At 38.7% G+C, this 16,026-nt stretch overlaps 1 protein-coding gene across 37 annotated transcripts in view; it reads right to left on the bottom strand.

The window, feature by feature from the left end:
* Positions 1 to 16,026, bottom strand: part of Cyp304a1 (Probable cytochrome P450 304a1) — a 162,199-nt gene that overhangs the window by 93,182 nt on the left and 52,991 nt on the right. For 11 of the 37 annotated variants that reach the window (XM_073959502.1, XM_073959499.1, XM_073959506.1 and 8 more), the window contains one exon: positions 10,679 to 11,671. The exons of 8 other annotated variants lie outside the window; for them this stretch is intronic. In XM_073959502.1, the coding sequence (XP_073815603.1) occupies positions 10,679 to 10,985 (307 nt within the window). In that variant the 5' untranslated portion in view covers positions 10,986 to 11,671. Of the gene's footprint in view, positions 1 to 6,443; positions 7,231 to 10,678; positions 11,672 to 16,026 lie in introns of all 37 variants that reach the window. 18 more of the 37 variants (XM_073959516.1, XM_073959526.1, XM_073959531.1 and 15 more) reach the window with 8 other exon arrangements.

The raw sequence follows: 16,026 nt of genomic DNA, 5'->3' as shown, positions 1-16,026 counted from the left end.
TTAAAAATAACCACACCATGTGTTAGGTATTTACATAAGCTTTCAAAAGATATCCACTTTACAGTCATCGGTTCAGTATAACCGGGTTTAACACAGCTTTCAAATCTGGCCTTTCGGGTTGAGTAACCGACGAACCGGATCCGCCGCCCATGAAAATTATACATTTCCGTAATCAGCGCAACAAACCCCACCTTAGCACAAAAATTCAAAAAAATCTGAGAGATTTCGTCAGAATCGTTCCCGTTGGACTTACGATTACACATGGGGCTTAAATGGGATAATTTTGCATAAAATTAGTATAACATAGAATAGCTCTACTCCGATTTTATTGGATAGGTATAAATGCGCTCTTCTGGCGGGACAGAACCGGCTACCCAGTTTATTTTAGCAGGTTCGCCCGAATATGTGCATATTTCCCTTATATGCACATAAAAGCTGTGTATTTTTTGAACCGCTATATCTCAAGAATGGTTCATTCTAGGAAAAAATTATAAAGATCAAACTTGTAGATAATATTTCTGCCTACAATATTTACTCTAGTCACTTTTTGATTAGACCAACCCTTTTCAAAAAATAAATCTGAAAACCTAAAAATTCATTAAAATAGGATCCTTGACCCCGATTAACTTTTTTTGCACACATGGGATCGATGGGCACTTTTGGGACGTTGCTTGTAATGGCAAACCTTAGCTCTCCACCAAAATTCAGCTTTGTGGGAATTTTTGCTATTTCAATGTCTATTTTGACTTGGCTAATCTTTAGTGAGAAGCTTACTCAGTATATATGCACAACGGCGACATTACCAAACTACAGGTTTACAAAAAAGTGATGGGACGGAAAAGGTGGCAAAATAACACAGAAAACTTTTTCCCAAAGAAGACCAGAAGTCTTCTTAAAGCGTTTTCTCATGGATGGTCAAATGGTGTTCTCCTATAAGACCAAAAATCTCTTCATAGCAGACAAAGAATTTTTCCGATCAAATTTCAGTCTCATCTAGAATATCTTATGGAAGTATCCATATACGTAGGTTTCTATAAAGGCGACCAGAAAATCTTCTCTTTGAAAGCCAGAAGGTTTTTTTATAGGAAAAAGACTAGACTGTACGCTTAAAGAATCTCACAAGGCATGTCCAGACAAGAAGTCTCATATAGACTAGAAAGTCTTGTAATAGACGACTAAAATATTTTCTCCAAAGGCTAGAAAATCTTCCTACCGCAGACCAAATTGTCTTCTCTCCGAAGACCTGAATTTCTTTTCACAGAACACAATAAATTCTTCTCATTGGTCTTCGCCGACCAAAAAGTTTTCTCATAATAGCCCAGAAGGTCCTTAATTGCGAGACCAAGTAGTCTTCTATAAGAAGTCCTGAGGGTATTTCCATAGCTGACAAGAAGGTCTTCTCATGCAATACCAAAACGGTTTCATCTCTCTTCTAGAAAGTTTTAATAAAATACCAGAAGTCTTCGTAAAGGTTACCTCATAGACGATTAGAATATATTTCCTTAGAAACCAGAGTATTTTCTCCGAAGACCAAAAAGTCTTCTCAGAAGGCCAGCAAGTTTTCAGAAATATCAGACAAATTGATATTAGCAGAAGGCAAGAAAATATATTCTATAGAAGACCAGACCAGAAAGTCGTCTCTTAGGAGATCCGAAGGTCTTTCTTAAGACGACCAAAAAGCCTTCTATATAGAAAACCGAACGGTCTACTATAAGAAGACTAGAATGTCTTCCAAAAGAACAGCAGGGGGTCTTCTATAAGAAGACCACAATGTCTTCTTTAATAAAACTTGTATGTCTTTTATACAAAGTTCGGAGGGTCTTCTATAAGAAGATCAGAGGATTTTCTATGAGGAGACCAGAAGGTCTTCTATAATAAGACTAGTAGGTCTTGTATAAGAAGGGCAGAAGGTATTCTATAAGAAGATCAGAAGGTACTCCTTAAGAAAATCGAACGGTCTTCTATTTTAATATAAGGAGTTCTTCTATAAGATGACCAGAAGATCTTTTATAAGAATACCCGAAAGACTTCCATAAAAATACCAGAAGGTCTTCTCTAAACTGTCCATAAGTTCCTCAATAAGGAAATCAGAAGATATTCGAAAGGAAGACCAGACGATTTTCCATAAGAAGACCCAAAGGTCTACTATAGGAAGTTCCGAAAGTCTTGCCATGGGAACCTGGAAGGTCCCCTTGTCAAAAAAAGACCAGAACATCTCCTACAAGAAGTCCTGAAGACCAGAAGGTCTTCTATAAGACGACCAAAAAGCCTTATATAAGAATTCCAGAAGGTGTTTTAAAAGAACGCCAGAAGGTCTTCTATAATAAGACTAGTAGGTCTTTTATAAGAGGACCGGAGGTTCTTCTATCGAAAAACATTCTCATAGAAGACAATTCTTCCATAAGAAGATCAGAGGATTTTCTATAAGGGACCAGAAAGCCTTCTATAAGAAGATCGCAAGGCCTTCCTTAAGTCGACCTAAAAGCCTTCAATAAGAAACCCGAAAGGTATACTATAAGAAGACTAGAATGTCTTCTAAAAGAAAACCAGGGGGTCTTCTATACAAAGTTCGGAGACTGGAAGGTCCCCTTGTCAAAAAAGACCAGAACATCTCCTATAAGAAGTCCTGAAGACCAGATGATTTCTATAGGAAGACCAGCAGGTCATCTATAAGACGACCAAAAAGCCTTATATAGGAATTCCAAATTCTTCTATAATGAGACTAGTAGGTCTTTTATAAGAAGTCCGGAGGGTCTTCTATCGAAAGGTATTCTCATAGAATACGATTCTTCTATAAGAAGATCAGAGGATTTTCTATAAGAAGACCAGAAGGTCTTCTATAAGAAGATCGCAAGGTCTTCCTTAAGACGACCAAAAAGCCTTCAATAGGAAAACCGAAAGGTCTACTATAAGAAGACTAGAAGGCCTTCCAAAAGAACACCAGGGGTCTTCTTTAATAAAACTTGTAGGTCTTTTTACAAAGTTCGGAGGGTCTTCTATAAGAAGACCAGAAGGTCTTCTATAATAAGACTTCTATCAAATGGTATTCTCATAGAATACGGAGGTCTTCTATAAAAAGACTAAAATGTCATTTATAAAAAGACCTGAAGGTCTTCTATATGACGACCTGAAGGTCTACCATAAGAAGACCAGAAAGTTGTCTAAAAGAAGTCCAAGAAGGTATTCTATATGAAGATCAGAAGGACTTTTATCAGAATTCCAGAAGGTCTTCCATAAGAAGACCAGAATGTCTTCTACAAGAAGACCAGAAGGAATTATATAACAAGACCAAAAGTTATTCCATTCAAACACCTGATGGTTTTCTTTAAGAAGAAGAAGACCAAAAAGTCTTCTATGAGAAAGACCAGAAGGTATTTTATATGATGACCAGAAGGTCTTCTATAAAAAGACGAAAAGTCCTCTATAAGAAAACCAGCAGATCTTCTATAAAAAGAGCAGAAATTATTTTATAAGAAGATCTTCCACAAGAAAGTCGTATATAAGAAGACCAGAAGGTCTTTTATAGGAGATCCGAAAGTCTCCTATAAGAAGATCTGAGGGTTTTCTGTAAGAAGAGCTGAAGGTTTTCTGTAAGAGGATTTGAAGGTCGCCTGTACGAAGATCTGCTATAAGGAGATCAGAAGATATGAGAGATCTTTTTTTATAAGAGCAGAGGTTCTTCTATATGAAGGTCTTTTTTTATAGGGCTAGAAGGTCTTCTATAAAAAGGCAAATAGTCTTCTATAAGAAATCATCTGTCCTTCCTATGAAGACCTTCCTTCCCTCTTTTTTGTAAAAAACCAGAAAGTCTTCTATAAGAAAACTAGAAGACATTTTATGAGAAGACCAGCAGGTCTTTTATGGGAATACCAAAGGTATTCTATAAGAATGCCAGAAGGTTTTCTATAAGAGCTCTAAAAGGTTTTATATAAGATGACCCGACGGTCTCCTATAAGATGACCAGAAGCCATGGGCGTAGCCAGGAAAGCTAGTGGTGGGCAGCTGCCCCCTAGATCCTACAAAAAAGTTCATTTGTATGTGAAAAATTATAAATGTTACAAACCAAAAAAAGCATTCCTGCTGCCTACACCCATGCCAGAAGCTCTGCTAAAAGAAGATTTTATAAAAAGTTCTTAAGATCTCATATAAGAAGAACTTAGAATTTTGTCATAGAAGACCCGAAGATCCCCTAATGGAATAGAAAAAAGGTATTATAATGTAATACCATAAGATCTTTTCCTAGAACATCCGAAGGTCCCGTTATTGAAGATAATAAGGTATAATCATAGAAGGCCATAACGTCTTTTCCTAGGAATCGGATTTTCTCCGTAGACCAACAAGTCTTCTCAGAAAACCAGAAATTGTTTTCGTAGCAGAACAAGTGGTTTTTCCCAAAAATAAGAAAAAGTCTTCTATAAGAAGATCATATTTTTTCGTAAATGGCCAGAAGGTCATCTTATAGAAGATCAAAAGGTATTATCATAGAAGTTCAACAGGTGTTGTTATAGAAGACCAGAAGGGTTTCTCATAGAAGAACAGAAGGCCATTTAATAGAATATCCGAAGTTCTTTTCAGAAGAATAGAAACTGTTCGCATAGATGACCATAAGAAAATCATCTCAAAGAAAACCCGTTGGTTTTCTAGAAGAAAAACAGAAAATCGTCTAGAAGATCAGGAAGATCTTTTTCAAGAAGATCAGAAGGCCTTTAACATTAGAACCATAAATTTTGTCATAGAAGACCAGAAAGAGGAGAAAAAGATCTTTCCATAGATGACGACAATTTCTTTTCAGAGAATACAAAATTTCTTAACATATATGATCAGAAGATCTCTCCTCTCCTCTCTCTTCTCAAAAAAAGAGTCTTCTCATAGAAGAGCAGAAGATTTTCGCATAGAAAATATTTTCATAGTTCAGATATTCTGATAGAAAATTAAAACTTGAACTCTTAAAAGACCAGAGATATTGATTATAGAAGACAGTAGCCTCTTCTAATAATAAAGCAAAAGGTATTTTAAAACTCTTTACGGTGCTCTTGAAGCAACTTTAAATGGAAGGTGCTTACACCTGGGAAGTTTTTGCGGATTCTGACACTACAATGTTCATAGATGAGAAAAATCAACAAAACAAATTGCCGGAGCGCTTTTTAAATAAATCGCGATTCAAGTTGACATTTTTAGGTTTTTTTTATTTTCACGATTTTGCTTGGAAACCGTAAGTCCTATCGAAATGGGACTAAAGAAAATGTTGTAGCTATGAAAATTCTCTACAAATTCTGCCAATTTGAACTTCTATATCTCAATAACGGTAAGACCTATGAAATTATCATAAAGGTCAATCTTGCAGAGAATTTTCAGGGCTTCAACATTTACTTTAGTCCCATTTCGATAGGACTTGGGGTTTCCAAGGAAAATAGTGAAAACCTTAAAAACCCCCAAAAATGTTAACTTGAATCGCAAGCGCTCCCTCGACCTTTTTGTTGTTTTTTTTTTATTTTTCTCATCTATGAACATTGTAGTTTCAAAATCCGCAAAAACTTCCTAGGTGTAAGCACCTTCCATTTAATGTTGCTTCAAGAGCACCGTGTCTTTTTTATAGAAGACCAGAAAATCTCCTTATAGACGACCAGAAGACTCTTCATAAAAAACAGAAGGCCTTCTGATAGGGGAAAGAACAAAGTCCTTTGCATAGCAATACAAGAAGGTTTCCTAATATAAAAACCGCAAATCTTCTAGAAGACCTTCTTATAGTTGCCACAAGGTGTTCTCATGTAGCGTCTACCCATAGATGTCCTAAATGGGTTTTTATAGAAAACAAAATACATTCTCATAGAAGAATGGAAAGTATTTTTATAAGTACCAGAAGGTCTTTTCATAGAACAGTAGAAAGTTTTCCCTTGAAAAACCAGAAGACAGGAATACCTTATATAGAAGATGTGAAAGTATTATATAATATCCCAATGTATATTCTCAAACTGGCCGAAATATCTTGAAGAAAAATGTGTATTCTCATAGAAACAAATAAATTGAAAATTGGAGTTAGAAGAGAAAGAAGAAAAGTTAAATTCCCAGTTGTCCACTCATAGAAAATAAGACAATCTGCTGAAGGAAGACCCCAAATTTTTCCCAAAGAAAACCAAAAGCTCGTCCTATTGGAAAGTAGTAGATCTTCTTATCTTTATGCCAGATGTGAATATAACAATTTGTAGTTAGAAATCTGAGTAGAAAAACTAATGTAACATCCGCCTATTTTATTTCAATTTAATGTGATTTTAATCTTTGTATTTCTAACAGCTCCAAAAAACGATAAATGATTCTCTTTACCCCCTATAATTGATTTGCTAACCTACTTCAAACCAAAAAAAAAAAACATCTAATCGTTTCAGGTGTAAACACATTAATGGAAAACGTGTTAACATAATTTTCAAATAGAAAACCAAACTTACGACGAAGCTACAGCTAACCACCATCGTCATCATCATTCATCAATTTCATTTCCGGAGCCGTTGGGGCAACACATCTTTGGCAAATCGTTCAATTTTTAATTGTCAGAAGAAGAAGAAGGAAATGATGGTGTTACAAAATCATCGAACCATTTAATTCATACGCTTAGCTTCAATGTTGCAGTAAGCTGTTGTTACTGCTGTTGCTGATGATAGTTGGCAATGATGATGAATTAATTTGATTCGTTGTTGTTGCTTTTTTTGGAAATTATACGCTTCTTTGATTAATGTGGTTTTCCTCACTTGGCGCACATTTCGCAATTCGGTGCATAAAACACTTGTCGGCTTCGGTTCTTTTTTTGATTTTATTGGCACGCAATCCACGCCATCATCACCGAACTACTAACAGGTGGATGTGGATGGATATGTTTGTTGTAATCGCCGGGATTAGATGTTATTTCGTCAAAATTCAATCTTTTTTTTCTAAAGCAAAAACGATTTCTTTGTTGTTGGGGGTTTCATTTCATGGCTTGCAAACATTTAGCGTTAACAAATGTTTTATTTTCTGCCAACATTCATTCCTACCTATCCTTCGTGGTAATTGAAAATTATATTACCTTTTTTGTTGGAATATAATAGTAAAGAAGTGATAGCGAAGCGCGTGAGTGTTCGTTATGCGAATAAATATTTATATTGAGATTTTATTGTTTATTAATTGTTATTAATTTAATTGTTTGCTTATTTTTTGTTGTTGCAAATGTTTTGTAGTATGTACAGTGCTATATTTGCTCTAAGTTTTAGATAAAATTATTGAAATTCATTTTGAAGTAATTTGTTTCCAATGAAGCAAAGTATTCAAAGATGAGGCCATTTTAATCAAATTTTACGAAATGCAAAAGTACGGCGTTCAGAGGTTATGAAATCGGGTGGTCTATTAAAGGAGACGATGATAGGGAAGTGGTCTGAGCCAGGCAAAATGAGAGTGCATGCATACGTCATTATTAGACCGGATTGGTGATGTCTGACGAATTTTGGCAAATTCCTCTTGTTCTCATAGGAGCATCTTCCTTCATCGTGCAAGAGTGGAACTATAAATTTGATCGGTCAACGCTATAGCCTTTTGGTAGTTGCCTAAGCTAATGATGAGATTTGAATTACCCTAGCGCCAGACGGTTATTAACCTCCCAAAGCAAATTAATATCAGGCATGTATCGCAGGGCCCAACTATTAATCGGCGTTATGTACACACTAAGTACAGTCCCTACAAAGGTAGTCCCATATTTTACTGCTACTCTCACTAGGACCACTAAAGTTAAACTTAAGGGAGATTGGTCTGTACTGGACGCACTTGCGCATATGCAAGACAAGTTCTTTTCTTCTGCTTTTTGTGCTATGTTTCCACATAACACTGTAATCATAACAACGTTGCTAGCTACAGATGACAGTGAGATTTGTTTTCCCGAATCTTCGACTCAAAAAGTCTAAAATTTTGCTAATTTTTTGTGGAAATCTTTGCAATTGAATTGGCGGAATGATGAATTTCCGGGCCGATGAACAAGAAAGAAAAGGTGCTTCTATAGACCCTTTCTGAAAGAAAGGGTGCTTATTTAGACCCTTTCCGAACGAGAGGTTGTTTCTATCGACAGTTTCCGAACGAAAAGGTGTTTCTATAATCCCTTTACGAACGAAAGGGTGCTCTACAGACCCTTTCCGAACGAAAGGGTGCTTCTATAAACCCTTTCCGAACGAAAGTGTTCTTCTACAGACCCTTTCCGAACGAAAGTGTGCTTCTACAGAACCTTTCCGAACGAAAGGGTGATTCTATAGACCCTTTCCGAACGAAAAGGGTGCTTCCTTTTATGAAAGAAAGGGTGCTTCTACAGAACCTTTCTAAAAGAACGGGTGTTTCTACAGACCCTTTCGAAACGAAAGGGTGCTTCTATAGACCCCTTCCGAAAGAAAAGGGTGCTTTGATAGACCCTTTCCCGAAGAAAGGGTGCTTCTATAGGCTCTTTCCGAATGAAAGGGTGCTTCTATGGACCCTTTCCGAAAGAAAGTGTGCTTCTATAGACACTTTTCCAACGAAAGGGTGCTTCTGTAGACCCTTTCCACCGAAAGGGTGCTTCTGTAGACCCTTTCCCGAAGAAAGGGTGCTTCTATAGGCTCTTTCCGAATGAAAGGGTGCTTCTATTAACCCTTTCCGAATGAAAGGGTGCTTCTATAAACCCTTTCCGAACGAAAGCGTGCTTCTATAGACACTTTTCCAACGAAAGGGTGCTTCTATAGACACTTTTCCAACGAAAGGGTGCTTCTGTAGACCCTTTCCGAACGAAAGCGTGCTTCTATAGACCACTTCCAAAGGAAAATCGTGCTTCTATAGACCATTTCTAAAAGAAAAGGGTGCTTTGATAGACCTTTTCCGAACGAAAAGGGTGCTTTGGTTGACCCTTTCTGAAAGAAAGGGTGCTTCTATAAACCCTTTCCGAATGAAAGGGTGCATCTATAGAACCTTTCCTAATGAAAGGGTGCTTCTTGAGAACCTTTCCTAATGAAAGGGTGCTTCTTGAGAACCTTTCCGAATGAAAGGGTGCTTCTATAGACCCTTTTCCAACGAAAGGGTGCTTCTATAGGCTCTTTTCCAACGAAAGGGTGCTTCTATAAACCCTTTCCGAATGAAAGGGTGCATCTATAGAACCTTTCCTAATGAAAGGGTGCTTCTTGAGAACCTTTCCGAATGAAAGGGTGCTTCTATAGACCCTTTTCCAACGAAAGGGTGCTTCTGTAGATCCTTTCCAACGAAAGTGTGGTTCTATAGATCCTTTCCGAAAGAACCTTTCCGAATGAAAGGGTGCTTCTATAGACCCTTTTCCAACGAAAGGGTGCTTCTATAGATCCTTTCCGAAAGAACCTTTCCGAATAAAAGGGTGCTTCTGTAGAACCTTTCCGAATGAAAGGGTGCTTCTATAGACCCTTTTCCAAAGAAAGGGTGCTTCTGTAGACCCTTTCCGAACGAAAGCGTGCTTCTATAGACCCTTTCCGAACGAAAGCGTGCTTCTGTAGACCCTTTCCGAACGAAAGCGTGCTTCTAAAGACCATTTCCGAAAGAAAGGGTGCTTTGATAGACCCTTTCCGAACGAAAAGGGTGCTTTGATAGACCCTTTCCGAACGAAAAGGGTGCTTTGACAGATCCTTTCCGAACGAAAAGGGTGCTTTGATAGATCCTTTCCGAACGAAAAGGGTGCTTTGATAGATCCTTTCCGAACGAAAAGGGTGCTTTTATAGAACCTTTGCGAATGAAAGGGTGCTTCTATAGAACCTTTCCGAATGAAATGATGCTTGTATAGAACCTTTCCGAACGAAAGGTTGCTACTATAGAATCTTTCCGAATGAAAGGGTGCTTATGTAGAACCTTTCCGAATGAAAGGGTGCTTCTGTAGACCTTTTCCGAACGAAAGGGTGCTTCTGTAGACCCTTTCCGAACGAAAGCGTGCTTCTATAGACCCTTTCCGAGAGAAAAGTGTGCTTCTATAGACCCTTTCCGAAAGAAAATGGTGCTTCTATAGACCCTTTCTGAAAGAAGGGGTGCTTCTATATGCCCTTTCTGAAAGAAACGGTTCTTCTATAGAACCTTCCCGAATGAAATGGTGCTTCTATAGACCCTTTTCCAACGAAAGGGTGCTTCTGTAGACCCTTTCCGAACGAAAGCGTGCTTCTATAGACCCTTTCCGAAAGAAAAGTGTGCTTCTATAGGCCCTTTCTGAAATTAAAGAGGAGCTTCCATAGACCCTTTCTGAATTAAAGAGTGCTTCTATAGACCCTTTCTGAAAGAAAGGGTGCTGCTGTATACCCTTTTTGAAAGAAAGCGTGCTTCTATAGACCCGTTCTAAAAACAAGGGTGCTTCTATAGACCCTTTCTGAAAGAAAGAGTGCTTCTATAGACCCATTCTTAAAGAAGGGGTGTTTCTTTAGACCTGTTCTGAATAAAAGGGTGCTTCCATTGATTCTCTCTGAAATAAAAGGTTGCTTCTATAGACCCTTTTGAAAGAAAGGGTGCGTTCTGAAAGAAAGGGTGCTTCTATATACCTTTTCTGAAAGAAAGGGTGTTTCTATAGACCTTTTCTGAAAGAAAGGGTTTTTCTTTAGACCTTTTCTGAAAGAAAGGGTGCTTCTATAGACCCTTTCTGAAAGAAAGAGTGCTTCTATAGACCCATTCTTAAAGAAGGGGTGCTTCTATATACCTGTTCTGAATAAAAGGGTGCTTCCATTGATTCTCTCTGAAATAAAAGGGTGCTTCTGTAGACCCTTTCCGAACGAAAGTGTGCTTCTATAGACCCTTTCCGAAAGAAAAGCGACGGCCGTCGTTGCCGAGCCATTGCTATTGATATTCATCGATACATTGGAAGTTCCGCCAGTAACTGCACCACCACCGTTTCCACCACCAACATTGTCAACACAGTTCATGCCACCGGCATTATTATTGGCCATGCCGGCGGCAGCCGTCGAACTGTTTGAATTTGTGTTTATGTCCGCTTGTGACGTTGTCATATTTGTCTTTGTTGCTTTGTTGTTTCTGCTGTTTGGTTGCCTTGTCTGACCCTACAAAAACGGCAATCCCTTGTTTTTCTACCGCCTTTTAGTTTTAGTTCTTCTTGGCGTTTTTTTGCTGGAGTTGGGATGGATTTCGTTTTCTTTGTGCCACAGTTTTTTTTGCAAGTCTTGTACGCGTTCTCTAAACTTGTCTCTAAATAAGCTAAGAGGAAATAAACAAGTTTTTTTTTGCTGTAATGGATGAAGTTAACAAACAACAACGAAAAAATGAACGAACTGAAGAAAGAACAAAAAAAAAACCAAGAAAAACGTTAACTTGGGTAGTAGTCAACTCAGTCAAGTCAGTTCAAATTTGTAAATGACGGAATGTAGGAATGTTTTGAACTGCTTCTCCTGCTGCTGCTAGTGGTGATACTATTGTTGTTGGTGGTCGGTTGTTGTAATTCTTGCATTTATTGTTAACTGGCAGCTGCTGCTGTTTTTTTGGCTTAGATAGATTTTTGCATATTTTCATTTGTGTGGTTGTTTGGTTCGTTTAGAAAATTTGCTTCTGCAGCTGATTCGATTTGTGTATCGGACAATTTGCTTTGCTCTGTTCCGTGTAGTAATTCAATTTTACATTTTCAATTGATGGACGGACGGACGGATTGTTTTGTTTCCGCACAATGAAGACGTTCGTTTTCCTGAAATGAAAACAAAGTAAAAATAAGTTAGGATTTTGTAGGCGATGAGTATTTAAAATTTAAGGATAAAGATTATTTTGAATATGTTGTTTCTGTATCTCTATTTTATACAGTCCCAACATTCTAGGAGGAAATTAATTCTTAGCAGATGGAAAAAATGTACCAGAAAAAAAATGAAAATGTAGCTCACATTGACGACCCCACGCAAAATGTTTACGGACCTCATAAAACATTCGAAAACTACAGTAGATGTACGAACCTAGCAAATCAAATGTCGGACAAAGTCGGAAGCAACTTTCGAAAGTTTGTTCGAATTCTATTCGATTTTCGTAAGAGATTTTGTAACCATTTCGTACAGATTTCATCCTGAATTCGGAGCGAAATATCGGATATAAATTTTCGTTCCAAATTCGACAAGGTATTTGATTCAATTTCGAATTTTTTTCCCGAAATTATGCCAATCACTCCCAACAACTTTCTTTAGGAATAGATCCGGACATAGCATTCGAAGTTCGTACGGATATTGTTACGATTTCTAAACGAATAATTTGCTGGGAACACACACATCTTGGTATTCCGTCCTAAGCAATTACCAGAGGGTTACAGCGTTGGGCGATCAAATTGATAACTCCACAGTTTGCACGGTGAACGAAGACGCTCCTACGAGGACATTGCCACAGTTCGCCAGACATTAGCATTGTGGCACCGGGTCTGATAAATGACGTATCCTTGTAACCCGTCATTTTGCTTGGCTCATACCCTCTTCTTATCATTGTCTGTATTAAAAAACCATACGAATTCAATACCTCTGACCTGAATTATGGAAAAGCTGTTACCAATCACCGGCTTCAGACAGCTGCCCAGATTCTTAGATAGCTGATAGAATTTTCCGGGACATTATCATAGTTTTTGCAGGTCGATACATACCTTCTGATTGAATAACTGAGATCACACCATATTTCCCAGCAGAAGCCACAGTATTAGCAAATGACCGTGATTAGCTTCGTCGTACGAACCCTGAAAACCCAAGAGTTAGAAAAATTAAGACCTCGGTACATAAGCAGCGTGGCATTCTCTCTTAAGTCTTGAAGTCAACAGGCTAGTAGGCGAATATAAGCGAAAAAAGAGGTAGGGCAACGGTTACATCACTCTCGAATCCGGGAAAGAAGGACGATAGAACGCTGTTACTTTCTACAGCGTAACCATCAGAATAGTTCTCCGGAACTATTTAACCTCTATCGTTCTAAAATTCCACACCCTCCAGGCCGAGCGAACGAACTGCCATGGTGGCTCTTGACCTATCGAAAGTATTTGTCAAGTTGTTCAAAAACATAGAAAAGAATTCCCTCCAGCCGTGTTTGAAACGTTAAAAGGCCAGTTGAAGACCCGTAGAGTGAAGCAGGGAGTTTCCCAAGATGGGGTGATATCTCCGGAACTGTTTAACTTCTACCTTTCTGAAATTCCACAAGCTCGAGGCTGTGTGACCGTTCAGTTATGGAGGCATTCGATTCGAGACTTTCCTCCAGCCGTGTTTGCAACATTGGATTATGAACTATATGTGTGGACGTCAGTTAAAGACCCGTAGAGTGAAGCAGAAAGTTCCTTAGGGCGGGGTGATATCTCCGGAACTGTTTAACGTCTACCATTCTGAAATGTCACACCCTCCTGGCTGTGCGACCGGACAGTCATGGTGGCTCTTGACCTTTCGAAGGCATTCAATACAGTCAGACATGTCAAGCTGTTCGAGGACATAGAGAAGTCTTTCCTCCAGCTATGTTTGAAACATTGGACGCTAGTCGTTTGTGGGCTTCAGAAAAAAGAAGTCGAAGATCCGTAGAGTGAAACAGAACGTTCCCCAAAGCGGGGTGATATCTCTGGAGTTGTTTCTATCTTCGAGTCACTACATGCACGGCTGAGATGAGGGTCACACTGAACATATTAGTGAATGGTGTCTTGATTCCGATCACTAACTACCGCAAACTATTTGGGAATAACGTTCGATAGCATTTTTAAGACATCCGCGCAATCTACAGCAATTTGCAACAAGATCAGAAGTAGGAACAAGGTCCTCAAGTCGCTTGCCGACAGTACATGGGATGCTGACATAGAAACGAAAAGCAATGGACCGGTTTGTGGTAAGCTATGCGGCGCCTGTGTGTAATTCAATTGTTAGCGCTACGCAGTGGAAGAATTTTAAATCAGCCAGAATGCCGCCGCAGAGTGCCTTCTGACACCAATGGACCACCTTCATGAGAGGACGAAAATGTTACCACAACAATGGTTGTTGTTGTAGCAGCATGTAACATACAAGTAGAAGCATAGTTTGATACTGGGTTGGTGCCTCTGCCCGAAACACTATGGTTTATGGGCTTCAGAAATAAGAAGTCGAAGAGTGAAACAGAAAGTTCCAAAAAGCGGGATGATATCTCAGGATTTGTTTACGCTCTACCTATCTGCACTGCTGAGATGAGGGTCCCACGGAACATGTTGGTGAATGGTGTCTTGATTCCGATCACTAACTACAACAAACTACGTTCGATAGCATTTTTAATTCATCCGCGCAATCTACAGCTATTTGCGACAAGATCAAAAGTAGGAACAAGGTCCTCATGTCGCTTGCCGACAGTACATGAGATGCTGACATAGAAACCTTGTTGATCTCTTACAAAGCAATGAACCGGTTTGTGGTATGCTATGCAGCGCCTGTGTGGAATTCAAATGTTAGCGCTACGCAGTAGAAACATATTTAAATCTGCCAGAATGTCGCCACATGGTGCCTTCTGACACCACTTTCATGAGAGGACGAAAATGTTACCGGTATATCAACACAGCAATAGTTGTTGTTGTAGCAGCACACACAACATACACATAAAAACGTTGGTTTGATACTGGGTTGGCGCCTCTGCCCGAAACACTATGGTTCGGGCCAATCCGGTACAAAAGAGCCCCCCTGCCGTGGTATTGAACAAGAGGTAGTCGATGAAGTACCTGTTTGGGAGTTATCGACACCCACCCAGGTACGTGAGGAGAGATCTTCAGGATCTAGAACAGGGAAGCGCTGTCTTTGCAAAGAAGTATAGTGAGGGCGCCCACTGAGTTGTTTTTGCATTTGCTTCCCTCTCTCACGTACAGTGTACGTGTACATAAACAAACGATGAGCATCATGTGGTTGTTGTTTTTTCACCCATGCATACACATACGCTGCTGTAGTATTGATGGACATTTTATGGGCGGCACTGATCTAGAGGGGGAGGTGAAAAGGTACAAACGAGATTTCTGGATCAACGAGCCTATCCGGCAGTTAGTACTCATGCAGTTGCGCAGGCAGTATAAAGGTATAGTGAGAATGTCGTTCTCGGATACCTCCTCATCCATCGCAGCAGAAGAATGTCAGCTTCCAAAGCAAACACAAGTAGTTTTAGGCCAGTTTAGCCGCCTCAATTCATAGCGGGCCCGAATTGATGAATATTTTGCAAATAGTAATATTTTTATCAGACATAGATCAGGTTCGAATATGGACTATATCTGTCCACTCCTTCGTGCACCTCCCACACAAAATTCCGAAAAAGTGTGGTTTAAGACCTTCTTTCAAATCGTTTTCACGGGGCTCTTGAAACAACTTTAAATGGAAGGTGCTTACACCTGGGAAGTTTTTGCGGATTCAGAAAAATCTAAATTTTTTCCCAATAATAAATTAAAGTTGTTTTTATGAAATATTAAAACAACGACTATGGGATTAAGCCTGACCATTTTGAAAAGCAAAATCAAAAAACAAAAAAAATCGCCGAAGCGCTTTTTAAATAAATCGCGATTCAAGTTGACATTTTTAGGGGTTTTTTAGATTTTCACGATTTTGCTTGGAAACCGCAAATCCTATCGAAATAGGACTAAAAAAATATTGTAGCTATGAAAATGCTCTACAAGATTGACCTTTATGATAATTTCGTAGGTTTTACCGTTATTGAGGTATAGAATTTCAAATTGGGACAATGCATTGACTGTATCGTCTCCTTAGAAAACAAGGTCATGACTGTAATTTTGCAACTTAAACTTATTTATCTCAAAAATGATACAACCTAGGAAAAAATTACGAAAACCAATCTCATAGAGCTATAAGATTTTTTCTAGTCCCATTTCGATAAGACTTACCGTTTTCAAGCAAATCGTGAAACCCTAACAAAAAAAAAAACTGAAAATGCGACCTGAACATCATTAAGGACAATCTTTAAGAGAATTTTCACAGCTACAAAATTTTCTTTAGCCCCATTTCGATAGGACTTGCGGTTCGCAAGCAAAATAACGAAAACCTAAAATAAACCTAAAAATGTGAACTTTGACCGCGATTTATTGAAAAA

Source organism: Musca autumnalis, unplaced genomic scaffold (genome assembly GCF_047663935.1).
Source record: "Musca autumnalis isolate F117 unplaced genomic scaffold, ASM4766393v1 scaffold_1, whole genome shotgun sequence".
NCBI lineage: Eukaryota > Metazoa > Arthropoda > Insecta > Diptera > Muscidae > Musca > Musca autumnalis.
This window is presented reverse-complemented; position numbering and strand designations above follow the sequence as displayed.